This window comes from Sebastes fasciatus, chromosome 7, assembly GCF_043250625.1.
Source record: "Sebastes fasciatus isolate fSebFas1 chromosome 7, fSebFas1.pri, whole genome shotgun sequence".
Taxonomy (NCBI): Eukaryota; Metazoa; Chordata; class Actinopteri; order Perciformes; family Sebastidae; genus Sebastes; species Sebastes fasciatus.
Window position 1 is genome coordinate 11,447,808 of NC_133801.1, and position 17,656 is coordinate 11,465,463.

At 38.5% G+C, this 17,656-nt stretch overlaps 4 protein-coding genes across 4 annotated transcripts; all 4 read left to right on the top strand.

Annotated features, from left to right (window-relative positions):
• Window positions 1-201: 201 nt before the first annotated feature.
• On the top strand, window positions 202-2,769 carry LOC141771375 (complement C1q and tumor necrosis factor-related protein 9B-like). The gene is made up of 3 exons (XM_074641557.1): window positions 202-573; window positions 946-1,021; window positions 2,317-2,769. The coding sequence occupies exons 2-3, from the start codon at window positions 979-981 to the stop codon at window positions 2,709-2,711; spliced, it is 438 nt and encodes a 145-aa protein (XP_074497658.1). The 5' UTR covers window positions 202-573; window positions 946-978; the 3' UTR covers window positions 2,712-2,769.
• Window positions 2,770-4,561: 1,792 nt separating this feature from the next.
• Window positions 4,562-8,617, top strand: polr2i (RNA polymerase II subunit I). Its single transcript, XM_074641559.1, has 6 exons — window positions 4,562-4,739; window positions 5,686-5,740; window positions 6,303-6,376; window positions 7,017-7,091; window positions 7,736-7,787; window positions 8,309-8,617. The coding sequence occupies exons 1-6, from the start codon at window positions 4,678-4,680 to the stop codon at window positions 8,369-8,371; spliced, it is 381 nt and encodes a 126-aa protein (XP_074497660.1). The 5' UTR covers window positions 4,562-4,677; the 3' UTR covers window positions 8,372-8,617.
• A 333-nt stretch (window positions 8,618-8,950) lies between these two features.
• Window positions 8,951-10,813, top strand: pglyrp5 (peptidoglycan recognition protein 5). The gene is made up of 4 exons (XM_074641558.1): window positions 8,951-9,119; window positions 9,240-9,435; window positions 9,623-9,741; window positions 10,110-10,813. Exons 1-4 carry the CDS (start codon window positions 9,107-9,109, stop codon window positions 10,289-10,291), a joined length of 510 nt encoding a protein of 169 aa, XP_074497659.1. The 5' UTR covers window positions 8,951-9,106; the 3' UTR covers window positions 10,292-10,813.
• Window positions 10,814-14,292: 3,479 nt separating this feature from the next.
• On the top strand, window positions 14,293-16,835 carry foxg1c (forkhead box G1c). The gene is made up of 2 exons (XM_074640594.1): window positions 14,293-14,506; window positions 15,661-16,835. The coding sequence occupies exons 1-2, from the start codon at window positions 14,375-14,377 to the stop codon at window positions 16,717-16,719; spliced, it is 1,191 nt and encodes a 396-aa protein (XP_074496695.1). The 5' UTR covers window positions 14,293-14,374; the 3' UTR covers window positions 16,720-16,835.
• Window positions 16,836-17,656: the final 821 nt, after the last annotated feature.

Below are 17,656 nucleotides of genomic sequence, written 5' to 3' on the forward strand. Positions count from 1 at the left end.
TTTCTGTTTTCTGATGCTGTCACCGGTGTGTTTCATTAGTAACAGGAGCAAAACAGACCTGAATTCTGCTTGTTTTTTTATCTGACTCATCCAGCTCTGCAATTATCCCACATCTCAGCCAGCTGATTGACAAGAATTAGAAGAATTTGAACCAGTTACAGGCTGATTTTCTGGAGCAGCAAGTTGCATTTGAAGTCTGGTTCTGCTGTATTGTCCTGTTGTCATTGCATGAATCAGTCTGAATTGTATGTTTTCAACATGTCTGTGCACCAGTTAGATAAGTTCCTGTTTTTAAAGTTAAAGTGTCATTTTATGTTGATTTGTATTTATAGAACAATTTAGCAAGGAATGATTCTTCCGTTTAAAAAATCCAACATTTACTGTATACAAAGAATTCTTGTCATTTTTATTCTTCTGTGAAGTACTGTGAAGGCTCCCTTGTCATTTAAATATTTTGGGGGACAAAGCTTTCAAGCTGAATGAACAGGTTGCAGCAGGAACCAGATAAACAACTTCAGCTTCTCTGCTTGTTTCTTTAACATTTGCAGCATTCCCCCACAAGACAGCAAACAGGTAAGAAGCACTTTGCTCTCGAGTTAGATTGTTTTTACTCATGCTACAATTTGCAAAGACATTTGAAGGGACTTGCAAATAATTTTTATAGAGTTTGCCTTAGAGTGTTAGTATGTGTTTGTGTTGCATTGATTAGAGAAATGCAGTGAAATTCGGACAGGGAGAGTAAAATGTAACTTACATGGCAGTAATTCAGTAATTTGTATTGTGAACTGCATCCTTCACACTTAACCATGTAATCTTGTATAACTACCATTCACTTTTATCTTACAAGTCTACAAATTCACAGCTTGTAGACATACAAGTTAAATTGCTGATATTATGTTGTATACATCACAATATTGCACTCATTTAATTCTTGTTCTTTTACAGACGTGCACTACGACATCATCAGAAGTCTCAGTCATGACTTATGAACCAGGCCGGGGAGACAACCTTCCTTCATCAGGTAAAAAAACAAAAAACAGCATTTTAAACAATGTTTTTATTATTGTGGAAGGCCATAATAACAATATCTGCCAACATTTCATAGATTCACTTTTTAATCTGGAGAGTCAGACAAACTATCTAATAGTCAAAAAGGTCACAAAATAGACAGTGTCACCCCCTGCTGGGTGTTTATGTGCATTACTACACAACAGGCTGAGATCTATTTTACACACAACTGTGGCCACCAATTCAATACACATTTTTAAAAGACTGTACTTTTGGTGTTCACTATAAAGTTTTAAAAATGTGGTTCAAGGAACCCCAGGGGTCCTTGGAGGGGTTGCAGGGGATCATTTATTTTCATTCATAAGTAACGCAATGACAGAATGTATGACTATTTTGGTCATGGGTTTCATACACTTTATGTAATTAAACATCTAAAAGCAAAAATCCCATCAGATGGTGGATCGTGGTCTAATTTGTGTCAGTTTAGGGTCCTTGGCGAAAGGTTTGGGAACCACTGCACTATACTGTAATAAGGGACTGTACAAAAATTATTAGGGAGGAGGGGTGTTACAGTAAGTCGTTTTTCTTCTTTCTGAAGGAAGGAAAGTCTATTTTTTCACAAAGAGTGGAGGAGGGTCTTTTAAATTAGACATAGATAGATATAATTAATTAATTATCTTTCAAGAGAGCACATCATTTGTCACTACAGCAGCTCCCACCTTCTCTTTGTTCTACATCTTAACACAAATCAGAACTTAATCAGTAAAATGTGTCCAAAAAAGTGTATATAAGTCATATAAAGTGAAAGCTCTTGGTTTAAAAAGAAAGAATGGCTGGAATATATGCATCATTTTGCCATAATTAATTTCACTTCTATTGGGGAATTAATTTATTGGTGGCTATGTGAAATCCCTTTAACATATTAAGATTTAAATTGGAGAACACCACTTTAAATTCTTGCACTATTAGTTATTGATAGAAAAATGGATTGTACTAATCAATTTGAGATATTGGAGGGTGTGAAGGTGTTGCAATTTTTCCCTTAGTCAAGGGTAAGGTCCAAAAAATATTAATAATACTGGAAAAAATGTAAACATAAAGTGTAACCCCCCATCCCCTCTCCAATAATTTTTATGCAGTCCCTAACTGATTTTGTCTTGACTGTAAACAACATTTCACCTCACAAACAGTTAGTTGAGTTCAATCATGAAAGCACATAAGGTTTTCTATCTTGTGACAGACACAGACTAGGTTTAGTTTAACAACATTGTAACCTTGTTCTAATTATCATGGTGTCGCCCACTCTAGGCATTGTAGCTTTCACGGCCAAGCTGAAGGCCGATGACAGCTACCCCTGTCACACCGGAGTCCTGAGGTTTGGCACTGTTCTGGTCAACGAGGGAGGAGGCTACAGTCGTGACACGGGCGTCTTCACCTGCCCCATAGATGGCTTCTATCACATCACTATACATGTGTCTGTGTATGGGCGTGGACAGTGTGCTTTACTCAAAAATGGAGAGAAAGTAGTGTCTCTGTATCACACCACTCTGCCTGATAAGTGTAGCCAAGTGGCCAGTATGAGCAGTGTGATCAAACTGTCTAAAAAAGACGAGGTCCATGTGCAGATCTTTGGGCCTGGTAAAAACGATATCTTTGCAAGTGAAGATAACGACACTGTTTTTACTGGGGTTCGTTTGGGTTGATGACATTAGTATCAAAACATCAATAAAAGTTCTTGGGTGTGCCAATGATCCAGTACCATTTCAGTGTGTTCATTATTGGGTGAAGTCTGTCACATGAATGTTACCTTGTGCTTTTGTATCATTAATGTTTTACTGAAATTAAAGTCTCCAGTCACGGGCTAGATTTTTTAAAGCCTGAAAACAGAGCCATGAGGAGGTGCAGAAGTCTAGTTTTCTCTCAGAACACTTGAAATACAATATGCTGAAAGTTATTATGGATTTTTTTTTTATTATTGTGTTATAAAGTGATTACAAAACAAGTGAAGACATGTGAAGGGACATATATAAAAAAGACCAAAAGATATTATACAGCAACAAAACAACAAAAGGGGATAAAAGCAGGTTGAAAAATGTGTGTGTGTGTGTGTGTGTGTGTGTGTGTGTGTGTGTGTGTGTGTGTGTGTGTGTGTGTGTGTGTGTGTGTGTGTGTGTGTGTGTGTGTGTGTGTGTGTGTGTGTGTGTGTGTGTGAGAGAGATGTGGATATCATGGATCATATATGACATATAGATAGATAGATATACTTTATTGTCATTGTCATTGAAAACAACGAAAAACAGTTTAGCAGCTCTTTGCAGTGAAAAAACAAACATTAAAACATTCAGTCACAAGTAGAACAATAAATAAGTGGATCATCATAAAGTGCAAATTATGGTTCCGCAGCTACTCTATATATCTACTCTTAAACACATATACTGTACACATGCACACATATCTACACATACATATATCCTTCATTTTATGTGTAGAGCATAGGGGGAACAAAAAGAAAATAAATGAGTAAAATATATATATATATAATACAGTATATATACATACACATATATATTAATAATATGAATAATAATAGAGATGATGATGATGAGGTTATCATAACAATATCAATAACAATAATAATACAACACTTACAATAATAAGTGAGATAAATAAATAAATCATGGATTTTTTTTGTCCAATGATGCCAAAAATATTCATCCTATTGCAGGTTTAAAGGGACTATTTGTAACTTTGTACGCGCATAAATGTAGCGGGTCATCACACATGCGCGCTCGCATATGCGCGTTCGCGTGTAGCCGCTGTACCCTCCTCCTCTGCCTGCTCGCCTTCACTCAGACAGCTCAGCTCGCTCCACCTCTAGACGTGAACGCGCGCTCACTACACACTGCAGAAGAGTTAGTTTAGCTCTGAGAATATCTAGTGAATGTACAGGGGACGTTTGTGCAGAAATAACTGCTGCAGCTCCTCCAGACCAACAGAGGTTTCCCGTGTCTTGGGAAGTAACGGAGCTCTACAGAGATTTACGTTGTCTTCTCGTTACCGACCGGGTGCCGGTGTCTCCTCTGCTCTCTCCGGCTGCGGGCGGAGAGAGCAGAGGAGACACGCTGGAGAGCCCCGCTGCCTCAGCCTGCACTGATGCAGGAAAAGCCAACACTAAGATCAGATCTAAATCATGTTCATGGAGAGACCTTCGTCTGGTCAGCTAACATTACTGCCAAGCAGCTGAAATATAGAGTGATATTATGGTTTTAGCTGACGTGTGTCGCCTCACTGTTTTGAGTGATGCTCGTTCAGGTATATTGAGAGCGAGCAAGCGCGACGCTGACTTTCGTTGATTTCACGGCCACAGGTGTCGCTGTTAAGAAGCATTTCTGAAAGTTACAAATAGTCCCTTTAACTTTAATTTTCATTAGCTACACATACCAACAATATAATACTGTGGTGTGCAGCATGCCTCAAAGCTAGTCAGTCTTCCCACCACCAGGGCGCGCTGTCTCAGAAACAGCACGTGTTTAATAATAGAATGCGCATGCGCAGACGGTCTGTTTTCAAACGCGCAGAAGGAAGAAGCCGCAGTAGAGGCGGTAGAGGAAGAGAAGCATCGTCTTTAACTAGTATTTATCAGGTTTAGCTTCAACTTATAGTCTTACAATGGATTTAGAAACTGGAACATACGAACCAGGATTTGTTGGGATTCGGTTTTGTCAAGAATGGTGAGTTTGTGGGCGAACAGAGGTCAGATAAGTTACTCTAGTTAGTTAGCTACATGAAGCTACATAAACACATGTTAACTCAAGGTTGTCTTACACAGGTTTGATTTCGGCTGATATCCATTAATAGGTTGTCATTAAACATCTTTAACATTCAGTCATTTACTTAAAATGATGTAATTTATTTCATGGATGCATTTTAGATACTGTTAGTCTCATATTCATACCTGTAAGTAGTAGTACTTATTGACAACTCCTTTAAGTTCATGTTTAAAATGAATATAAAGGCTAAAAAGCTGTACATCTTTATTTCAGTCCTTGCTTTTTTAATACCTCTTACCTTGCTCTTTTGTGCTCCTCGTCTGTTCACATGATCCTTTCTCTTTTATGTGGTTTGTTTTATGTTTTTACTCTTGATTTCCACTATAATGGTACCTCCATTGTTTACTGATTGTGATGCAGCATCATTTCCACTATTATTGATTGAACCATATACTAGATAGATAGATAGATAGATAGATGTAACTTTATTGATCCCAAGGGAAATTCAAGTTTCCAGCATCACAGTTCCATAGTGCAAAACATGTTAGTAAAAAAGTTAATAGTTCAAAGTACAAAAAAATATACCAGATATAAAAATACAAGGAGATGAAGTAAAACTGAATATAGTGCAGGGTAACAGCTGTGATACACGACTATTAAAAAAAAGTGTATTAGTGCAGGAGACTGTTAAAAATGAGTATAGTGAAAGGTAACTCCAGTAGCTTAGTCTATGAAAGTGCACTGTGTGCATTATAATCTGTCCTGCAGACCGTCCTCCTTTGTCCCCCCTCTCCCTAGAGAGGTGTTGTACATATACTTCATATTTGTATACTAATTCTCAGTCTTTTTTTGTGTATTTTCCTTGTGCTAAAAAAGAAATCCTAAATATGTTGACTTTGTTTTCCAGTAACAACATGTTATACCCTAAAGAGGACAAGGAGAACCGTATCCTGCTTTATGCGGTAAGTATCTGGTTCAAAGATAAGGTCCCATAATAGAAAAGCCCTATGCAGTGGTTGAGAGAGTCCTGAATAGGGGGGCTGGGTAATCTCAGGACTTGGTCCATGTTTGACCATGACCAGTCACTTGAGTTTAGTTTACCCGGGGAGTAAACAGAGGGTGAGCACAGTGTTTTTAAAAGAGTTGTTGAAATCACAAAGTGACATTCAAAGACCATAAAAATGGGAACAAATAATAAAAGAAAATCTGTTAAAAGTTACATATCCTGGCTATCGATGTTGGCTCATTCATCAGTTTGAGACAGTCCAATGTAGTGTCTGTGTAGTGCAATGCATGAGTGATGAAAACAGGGATCACTCCAAACATGCTGATAATAATACTGATATAGCATATGCCTATATACATGGTAAAATGTATGTCCCATGTTGTTGTTTTCTTAACTGTTATGGAGCTAGATAAAAAAACAAAAAGGCTAGAGGGATGGCGTTGTTGTGATACAGGAAAGCAGTGAGCTTAAATGTACATTGTAAGCCTGTGATAATTGGTCTTTTTATCTTCTTGCAGTGCAGGAACTGTGACTACCAACAAGAGGCAGACAACAGCTGCATCTATGTCAACAAGATCACCCACGAGGTTGAGTAAGTAAAAGAAACCACAGTGACACAAAAATGACCTAGATCTTGATTTGCTTGATATTGGCTAATGTGTCACACTGCTGTTCTCACTGCAGTTTCATCTCTGCTTTAAAGTGTAACTTAACACCCCCTGTTGACCTCTAGTTGTTTTAACTTCTCACCTTGCTGTAGTGAGGTGTGCACAGGACCCTGTGGCATCACTGCTGGGTGTTGTTGCAAGTGTTACAAGGCACATTTCTGTCTGTCTCTGAGAAACAGGCTTAAAACTTTTCAAGTTGTTTCCTGCTTGTTGTGCAACCACTACCCGCCATTATCCCCATTACCAACACAAAAAAATGGTCACTGACAAGTCATGTTAAATGCATTCCCCAGACACTTTCAAATACAGCAGTCCTGGCATTTAATGGGATCTTTTAAAAGAGAATCTCTTGATTTTAATTGTGCACTTTCAGTCTGCAGATGCTTTTACAGTGGCGTAAATACATAGTGAGTGACTACACATAAGGCTTAACATTTGTAATAGAGCACCGTATGTAATGTTCAATACTAAAAGATTTCTTGCACATTTTACGTATGTAATTTCAGTCACTTGAGGGCTAATTGTTGGTAAGTCATTCAGCATCTTCCTTCTATCTTTCTCCAGTGAGTTGACACAAATCATTGCTGATGTATCCCAGGATCCAACACTACCAAGGACAGAGGACCACCCCTGTCCCAAGTAAGTTTTGCTATAATAAGTTGACCTCATTCATTCTCTCTGGAGACCCCTAATTGTTCATCTGTTTTTTAAGGGTAATATTCTTGTGTTGTTAGTTTGGTGCAACATTCAGTATAATTTATTTTTGGGATATTCAGCACAGAAAACAGCTTTGTTTTGATGATTTGAACTTTACTCCTAAATTCCTAATTCACTGCAACAAGCTTTTATAAACTTCATCATGTCTGATGTAATAACAAACAAGTTACACTCATACTAGAAACGGCAAACTTGGTTTCTCATTGGAGTCCTCATTCTCACCACCTGACAAATAAAAGCTGAATATTTACAAGGACTTTAGCCCCTTTTGACCTGCCAGGTTGAGCCTGAGAATAATACTCTACTTTACCTTACTGGATGATTGACTCTCTTCACCAACCACACATTTAGGGAGCGTACAACTACTTTCTGGCTGTCCAAAGTTTTATATGGGAAATGAGGGCGGAAACATTTTAAGATTTCAACTGTTTGTTTGTTTTTCTGCAGGAGCACCAACATATGTGCCCTTGGAGCACACCACCATCCTTAGCTGAATGTGAAATGAGATGTTGTGACACTGTTTGTAATAGTTTTTAATATTGTGCTCAAACCATGTCTCTTCCCAGATGCGGTCACAAGGAGGCAGTGTTCTTCCAGTCTCACAGTATGAAGGCTGAGGTAATGATCATTGTTAATGAAACACATAATGCATGAACTGTAGTCTTAACATTGTTTGTCAAGGAACAAGTTTACTAGCTTTTTGTGGTTAGTGAGGACACACCTTGTCCTGTTGTCCACACATCTTTTTTTGGATTTTAAAGGGATAGTTCGGGTGTTTTGAATTGAGGCTGTATCAGGTACTTATCCATAGTCAATGTATTACCTACATTAGCAGACAGTTACCTCACAGAACCAAATCAATGTACTGCTGTGGACGAGGCCAGCAGCAAAACGTATTTCAGCCACCTAAAAGAAAGGCTGACCTAAAAATATTATTTTTTTATTTATTATTATTTTTGGGTGAGCTTTTCTTTTTGGTGGCTAAAATACATTAAATGCCGACCGTCATCTACTGTAGGTAATAAACTGACTACGGAAAAATATGCCATACAACACCACTTCAATACACCTGAACTATTCCTTTAAGAATTAAATAGAAGGTCTAATATTTGAAGCACATGTCCTGTTTCTCCTGACAGGACGCAATGAGACTGTACTACGTCTGCACGGCTCCTCACTGTGGACACAGATGGACGGAGTAAAGCTGGTGATAATGAACGGGTCTAACATTTTCATCTACAGTACTGCTGTTCACAAAAAGCTGCAGCTCAAATAGAGTTATTTTTGTACTCTTACTGTGCAGTTTGTTGTCCAACAGCAGAACTGCTGCTTTCTGTAGACCCTGAACGTATCTTTGTTTGTTTGTCAGACAACCATCTTGTGAATATAATGTATTAATAGTTTTTTATAACATGTTTTGTTAGATTAAAAGAATCAGTTGTTTCAAATGTCTTTGAGTAATTTATTAAAAATATGTATGAAATACTTGTAAGCATTCACATTAGCAGACACACCCATGCTTTTGGCAGCATGAACACATAATGGGCCTCTTAAGTTTTCACACTCCTTTTATCAAATCAGGGTTATACCACTTCTTGGTTCCTCCCACTTCAAAAGCATCCGCGCTGCTTGATAATGCAAAACAAATACTACCGATTCCCTCTTAAAACCCTCATCACTCTAAACATCACTTTGAAGCAGTCATGCCTCATTTGTGGTAAAGGAACTGCCTCAGTTTTCCTGCCACTATGTGGAATATTGACAGCGCCGATTCGACTTCCTCCTTTTTCAAACGCGGATTTTCCAAAAAAACTTTCGGGAACTTCCTTGTTCTCTTCCTATAAGAACAAGGAAGGCGTACTTCCCGTGACCACACCTCTTGAGACCGTCTCTTCCATAAAGCAGCTGCACAGTCAAAGGCGTCTGTGTACGGAGCCATGGCCCAAACAGGTATGACAACAAACAGCTTATACTACACATATTACACTTTGAAATTACATTTTCAATTATGGCATAAGCCAACTTATTTATTTTGAATATGCTTTTGATCGTCTTCAAACTGCTTTTCAGTGAACATCGTTTCAAGGCAGCAGTGGGGAGCAGCTGCCCCGAAACAAAAGGAGACTTTGAAGAAGGCTGCCCAGAAAGTCGTCATACACCACACCGCTCTCCCAAGTTGCAAAGACCAGAAAGAGTGTATGAGCCGCCTTGTCAGCATTCAGAGAGGGCATATGAACGACAGAGGCTTCGATGACATTGGATATAAGTGAGTAGCTCTGTTGCCTTCACTGCTCACACATTCCAGGTGAATGTCATTTTTGTGTGATGTTTATATAGTGTTGTATGTACACTGGAGACGTATTGGAGGAAATTTAATTATGTATTCCTTCTAATGAGTTTCTGCTGGTTTTCAATGCTATAAGATCCTCAACCGTACTTTGTGTGCGTTTCAGTTTTCTCGTCGGAGGAGACGGTACAGTGTATGAGGGCCGCGGCTGGGGTGTGGTAGGGGCACATGCCAAAGGCAACAATGATGAGTCACTAGGGATTGCCTTCATGGGCAATTTCACAAGTAAGTGCACTTATTAATCTTTTGCATTGTGCAACAATATGAGAACATCATAATGTCTAGAAAAGAACATAAAAAAACAGAGGGGTATTTTTATTTTCATTTTTTTCTCTATATATGTCACGATATAACATGTTTTCTGGTAATTCAATAAATAATCTCTATGAATAAAACACATGTTAAAGCCTATTGTTGTATACTCCAGTGTGAATTTAAATATTTGACAAATGAAAAGTACTGAAGATTTTTTCATTTTAAGAACTTGAGTGCAAAATGAACATTTTTAAGTGACATTATAGAGAAGAAAATAAATATAGGCCTAGCCTATATCACGTCAGATATGATGATAATGCTACTTCTTTTGATTTCAGATGACACGCCAAGCGCAGAGGCAATGACGTCAGTCAAACAGCTGATGCAATCTGGAGTTTGTCAGGGCTTTTTAAACTCGGGGTTTTCCGTGTTTGGCCACAAAGATCTGGGAAGCGCAGATACAGAATGTCCAGGAGGAAAACTGCATGCTGCGCTCCCACAGCTGAGGGGTACCCCATAAAGCTCACTGCAGGTTATGATGGTATAGATGAAAATGTTCCCTAGCTTCAATCGCACATAAACCTTTACTAGCTCTTTGTTAATCCCAGATGTGGAATAAACAGGTGGCAGGATGAAAAATAACTTTATATATTAAACACTAACCCTCCCATCACTTTTTTTCTTTTGACATTTTTTTTTATCGTGGCTGTCAGCCTTTTTCTTACAGCAGAGGGAGCCATCACATGGGATGAGACCAATAAGCTTTAGTGCAAAATGCCTCAAAATCAATGCAATTTAATTCATATGTTGAAAAATTGTCACATTAGCTCTTACTTTTAATTTGTCATGCTACATTTTAGTTGCCTAAGGATATATTAAATAAAGCAATATTAATAGGGGTGGGCTATACGTTTTACTTAAGAATACTTTGCTTGATATTGTTATTAGTGGGCTGTGGTTTAAGATAAACATTCACATGGATTTAACTTGTTCTAATGTTGTGCTGCAGGTCTTTTGGAAATAAATACCATCTAATCAGCAATTTGATTATTTGATTCATTTTGTACTAACTCACCTTCTCCCACAGCGGACACGGTTACCCACAGAGTCGCACTTGCTGCTTGGATTTCACCATCTGGCTCACGAGATTCCTCCAAACAGAATTAATTCTAATAATGATACAATATACTATACTGTGTATAGGCCTACTTTTTTTTCTTTAAACGACACAAGACAAATATTGCACAGGGAGAATGAATCAAGGGGATTACAAGTGTTGAGACAACAATGCGTGCTTTCTGCAGCGCCTGAAACATTCCCAACAAGTGCTCACTTGTGCAGCTCAGGGATTATGAAGGGCGGCCCCTATCAAATTGACTAAGAGAAGGTATAATGTTAACAGATTATACGTGTAGTTCCGGTTGTCATGTCTGATGTCTGGTATATGAACTGTGAAACACCCAGCATGATGGTTGATTTGATTAGAATATTCTTTATTTAGTTATTGTCATGATAGTAGTGGTATGTGGCATTCTGTAGGTACATGTCACATTACTCTAGTGGCCAATCATTGGCTGTAGTATTACCAAACAGAAATTAGTGGTCAGGTTGTGGTAGTGGGGTGGTCTTTTTTAGTTTAATCGATTAGTTGTTTGGTCTATAAAATGGGGAAAAATGTTGATCAGTGTTTCCCAAAGCCCAAGATGATGTCCTTAAATGTCTTGTTTTGTCCACAACTCAAAGATATTCAGTTTACTGTCATAGAGGAGTAAAGAAACCAGAAAATATTCACATTTAAGAAGCTGGAATCAGGTCTTTCTTACAAAATGCCCCAAACCAATTAATTAATTATCAAAATAGTGGGCGATTCATTTAATAGTTGACAACTAATCAATTAATTGTTCCAGATCTAGTTTATTTAATTTTTAATTGCATTTTTCTGTCTTTTATATTAGATTAAATCATCATATTTTTTTTTCAAATAAAAGGGAACCTTAAAAAAAGCAGGATATCAGAAAAACATAAAAATGCACAAAAAGATTTAAATGAAACATGCGTTGATGAACTATTTACTTCCAGTCTAGTGCAATGCTTGATTTTCCAAGTTGTTTCTTTGTGTTTCTCAACTGTTGATGGAAGTGAAGACATTTAGCTTCAGCATCATTAGGGAGCAAGTTTAGTGTGTTCAAAAAGCTTCAGGGGAAAATAAAAGTGAGTCAGAGCTCTGATAGGCCGTGTGGCATCATCAGAATACTAAACAAATACAAAGTGTGGTGACATTTAAACTGATGTTGTCAAACATTGAACATTATTTAACACCAGACTCAACCTCAGGCCATGTTTCACTCTCTTCTGGCTGGTCTCTTCATGGGAAAAAGCCTCCAGCCAGGCAGGAGTATTCTTGACATTCAGCAACACCAAACTAGCAGAGTGTAAAGTTTGTACTGTCCCGTGCCGTTAAGTTTGCCAAGAACTGTTGAAATCGTTTCCTTTTTATTTACTGCGCCTTCCGGAAGACAATAAAACATTAACTATCATGCTGTCTTAGCATGCCTCGTTCATATCTGATGGGATGAATCATTCTGTGTGTTCCATACTACAATACTATCATACTATACAGAAAAAGACTTAGTAGTTCCCAATACATAGTATGTCAAATGCAGTGTGCCAAAATACCAGGATGTCCTACTACATCCCCTCGCATTTTGCAGTATGCAAGCCTGCATGTTTTTCTGGCTATTCTGACCCACAGTCCTCTGCCCAGCGGATATATGAGCAAGAGGGTCAAAGTTCAAGGCGCAATGTTATGATGAAGTAGTATTGTATGCATACTGCATGCATGCTAAAAGTAAAAAGAAAAAGTAGGATTTGGAATGCACCAATTGTCTTGTTGTGTGAAAACAAAAACCTCTTCTTCTCTTCCTGCCACCCACACAGACACACATTAATTTTAATCATGGATCCACTTTGCTTACATTCTTATGGAAAAGCCCCATTAGTCCAAAAATAAAAGTAGAAACAATTTTATTGGAGAAGTTAATCAAGTGATTTCAAAATAAGATAATAGTTGCATTTTCCTTCTTTTTCACTGTATTGAGACTCGCTTTAAATCTTGCAATAACAGTTTTAAAAATAAGTGGAATCACCTTTCCTTATATGTTCAAACATTTTACCCAACATGCATCTAGTTCATTGAGTTTTACTCTGTTTGTTTAAAGGCCTAATACCAACAAGATCATTTAGGCTACACTTATACTTCTAACTTTTTAGAGGCATTTTGCCAAACCGTGGTGTCAACAAAGGTGCGCAGAGAGAAGAAGAAGAAGAAGAAGAAGAAGAAGAAGAAGAAGAAGAAGAAGAAGAAGAAGAAGAAGAAGAAGAAGAAGAAGAAGAAGAAGAAGAAGAAGAAGAAGAAGAAGAAGAAGAAGAAGAAGAAGAAGAAGAAGAAGAAGAAGAAGAAGAAGAAGAAGACGAAGACGAAGACGAAGAGAGAGCTCCCGAGGCCCCAGAGGGCGAGGCTCGTGTGGGAGGGTTGAGTTTCATGAGTCACGGAAGTGTTATAATTGAAGCCGAGAGTTCACCGATCAGTCACACAGATTGACAGCAATTCATCCCGGATCCAGACGTCTCTTGGCACAGTTTGGCTCAATTATTATTATTGAATTTATCTTTTAATTATGGCCTATAAAGTGCCAAAACATTGAGTCACATTATTATTATTCTTACTGCTTTGATTTATCGATAAAAGTGATTCAATATCTTTATTTGGTTAAAGGTCTCATATTATAAAAAAGTGAGATTTTAATGTTTGTTTTTTTATTATAAAGCAGGCTTATGTCCTATATAAATACTGTGAAAGTATCGAAACACTCAATCCACAGGGAAATACACACAGCCCGTATTCAGAAACTCTGCATTTGAAACAAGCTGTCAGGATTTCTGCCCATTTGTGATGTCACAAATATACAACATTTAGACCCTTGACACAATTTTAAACGTTAAAATTCTAAATGTGTCCCGGTTTATTCCTGGTTGCAGTGTATGTGAATGTCATCAGCTGACAGGAAGTACACATGGACCCAAGCTGTTGCCTAGCAACGCAATTCTGTTGCAATTCCATCAAAATGGGCTAAAACGGAGTGTTTCAGACAAGAAGGCAAATACAGGTATATTCAGGCAGATTGTATGAGGAAAATAAAGTTTTTTTTTAACATTACAGCATGTATACATGTTCTAGTAGAAACACAAAATACAAGTGTGAACCTGAAAATTAGCATAATATGGGACCTTTAAATTCTGTTTTCTAAAATGATGATCCAGTCCTCTAAGAGTACTGGAACATGCGCAAATTACGCCCTCAAGTGTCTCGCCCTTAGATCCACTAAAGTAACGCACTACTTTGTGTAGGTAACGAGTCCTGAGCTGCTCTGATCATGCGCATTAGTTGTCACGCTGTCTGTGTGGCCGGCGCGTCTTTGGCTCCTCACCACTTTGAACGAGCGCATCTTTGCTCTGTGGAGTTCAGTTACGCGCTCGGCTCCAGATCACCTGGACGCACTGTGAGGACTTTTTTGAGTTGTGACTTCTGAGAAACCTTTTTAAGATGGACGACTTGAAAACTTCGGACCGATGTTTCCACAAGTCGTCGTTCAGCATCAGCAGCCTGTTGTTGAGACGAGACGGGGTGATGGAGGACCAGGAGAAGTCTCCAAAGGTTAGTGCTCACCTACAATCTGTAATCTTAAAAAGCTCGGACCAACCCAGAAATCTTGGTGTAGTCATGGACTCTGACCTGCAGCTTTAACAGACATATTAAGACAATTACAAAGACAGCCTTCTATCACCTGAAGAATATAGCAAGCATTAGAGGACTGATGTCTCAGTAGGATCGCTAAACATGCAGAAGAAGCAGCGTTCAGTTTTTATGCTTCAAATATCTGGAACAAGCTCCCAGAAACCTGCAGGACCAACTCCAACTCTGAGTTCTTTTAAATCAAAGCTTAAAACGTTCCGGTTTTCTGCTGCCTTTTATTAAACCAGATAATGATCTTATACTGCACTAGAGCTTTTAGTCTCGTGTGTTATATTCTATTTTAGCTTCTATACTATAGATTTTATTTTTAGCTTGTTTTTATTTTCTAATCTTTAATCTTTAATATTTTTATAACTGTTTTAATTATGTTTTAATGTTCTTTTTGCACTTTGTCGCAATGTTCTTGAATGTTTATGTAAAGCACAACATGCAAAGTCTCTCCTCAGAGCTTATGAAGAACTGAACATATATGATGATGACTCCTAGAGCTATACTATGGAAGAGTGCAGTCTTATTATTATTTATTTATTTATGCACTTCTTTTTTTGTTCCAACTCTGAGTTCTTTTAAAACAAAGCTTAAAACTTTCCTGTTTGCTGCTGCTCTTTTATTAAACCAGATAATGATCTTATACTGCACTAGAGCTCTTACTCGTGTGTTATATTCTATTATAGCTTCTATCCTAGCTTTTATTTTTAGCTTGTTTTTATTTTCTAATCTTTAATGTTTTTATGTTTTGTATTTTTTTCTATTTCAAAGGTTTTTCACCTAATGATAAATGACTAATAATAATTCCAAAATGAACTGAACTTTCAACTCAACCTACAAAATAAAGGAGGGAAAAAGGGAAAGCTGTTTGTCATTGAGTGGATTCCAGTTAAAAATCTTCGAGTGGATGTTTCAATCTCTCTCAAGTTGGGATACTGCACATATTTAAACAATAACTTGACAATAAGTGTTTTAATTATGTCTTAATGTTCTTGAATGTTTATGTGAAAGCACTTTGAATTGCCCCTGTTGCTGAAATGTGCTCTACAAATAAAGCTGCCTTGTCTCCTTCTTCTTCTGCGTCCCAGAAACTTCATCCAGAGGAGACATCCAGTCGAGAGGACAACTTTGACAGCGAGAGGAACTGCGAAAAAACCCAAAAAGCAGAAACCAAACCGGTGACTGCAAATGGAAAACGAGAAGGAAATAAAGCAGAATCAAAGAAAAAAAGTGGAGCAGAAGAAGAAAGCGTTAAACCTCCTTTCAGCTACAACGCGCTCATCATGATGGCGATCCGCCAGAGTCCGGACCGACGGCTCACACTGAACGGCATCTACGAGTTCATCATGGACAACTTCCCATACTACCGACAGAACCGACAAGGATGGCAAAACTCAATCAGGCACAACTTGAGTCTGAATAAGTGCTTCGTGAAAGTGCCGCGCCACTACGATGACCCGGGTAAAGGCAACTACTGGATGCTGGACGCCTGCAGCGAGGACGTCTTCATAGGTGGCACATCTGGGAAGCTGCGACGCAGAGCCACAGCTGGATCCAGGACCAAGCTTGCACTGAAGAGAGGAGGAGGAAGTCGCATGATGTCCTCCTGCAACACTGCAACAAGCGTGACTTTGGGTTCGTTTTACTGGCCACCGTTTCTGCCTCTCCAAACACCAGTGCGCACCCATCACCACCACCTCGGACCTTACCTGAGCGCTCATCCTCGTTTCCAAGACAACGCAGCATCCTTGGTGTCACAGAGGTCTCGTGCTGCTGCAGACGCGGACCGGTTCGTGCAGATGCAGCACCAGGAGATGTCTTACATCGGACTCAGCTGCGCGCAATCCAGGCGTCAGATTGGCACCACAGCTTTCTCCACATCCATCCCTGCTGCGTGCACACACCTGCCTCTGACGGATCCATACTCCTTTAACATGATCTCAGGACAAGCCAGCTACTTTTACTCCTCTCACCAGATACCGTTTAGTCCGTGCCAAGAGGAGTGCGCCACATCCAAGACGTCTCCAGGAGCGTTTTTATCCAAGAATGGACACTCAGACCTCGGAGGGTTCTGTAATGACTTTCCAAATTATAGTCACCCTCAAGTCACTTCAAGTCCTCCTTCGTCTTGGAATATAGAGAAATAGAGTAACATAGTATCCCATATGTAAGATTTAACACATTGCTGTAAGGCAAGGCAAGGCAGCTTTATTTGTAGAGCACATTTCAGCAACAGGGCAATTCAAAGTGCTTTACATAAACATTCAAGAACATTTTTTTTATTTGCACATATATAAAACTGCACAAAATCCAGTCAATGAAAAAAACAAAAAAATAAATGTGTCAGGAGAGGTCAAGAAGCCCCCCCCCCCCCCCCCCCCCGCCCCGCCCCCAACCCCAGGAGAAAAAAACTATAACAAAAAAGGAAGAAAGATCTAAACTAACATAATTTTAAAAATACAACAAAAGTTAAACAACAACAAGAAGTACACAAAATGTGCAGAAAAACCTAACCTAACAGTGGAAAACAATCCAATAAAAACAATACAATGCATACAAAAGAAACAGTACAGAAAAAAAAGAAAATGTATCTAAACATTGCGACAAAGTGCAAAAGAACATTAAGACATAATTAAAACAGTTATAAAAACATTAAAGATTATAAAATAAAAACAAGCTAAAAAATAAAAGCTATAGGATAGAAGCTAAAATAGAATATAACACACAACAGTAAAAGCTCTAGTGCAGTATATAAGATCATTATCTGGTTTAATAAAAGGCAGCAGCAAACAGGAAAGTTTTAAGCTTTGATTTAAAAGAACTCAGAGTTGGAGTTGGTCCTGCAGGTTTCTGGGAGCTTGTTCCAAATATTTGGTTCATAAAAACTGAACGCTGCTTCTGCATGTTTAGTTCTGACTCTGGGGACACTAAGTAGACCTGATCCAGATGACCTGAGAGGTCTGGATGGTTCATAACATAGCAGAAGATCAGAAATATATTTTGGTCCCTAAACCATTTAGTGCTTTGTAAACCAGCAGCAGTATTTTGAAATGAATTCTCTGAGAGACAGGGAGCCAGTGTAGA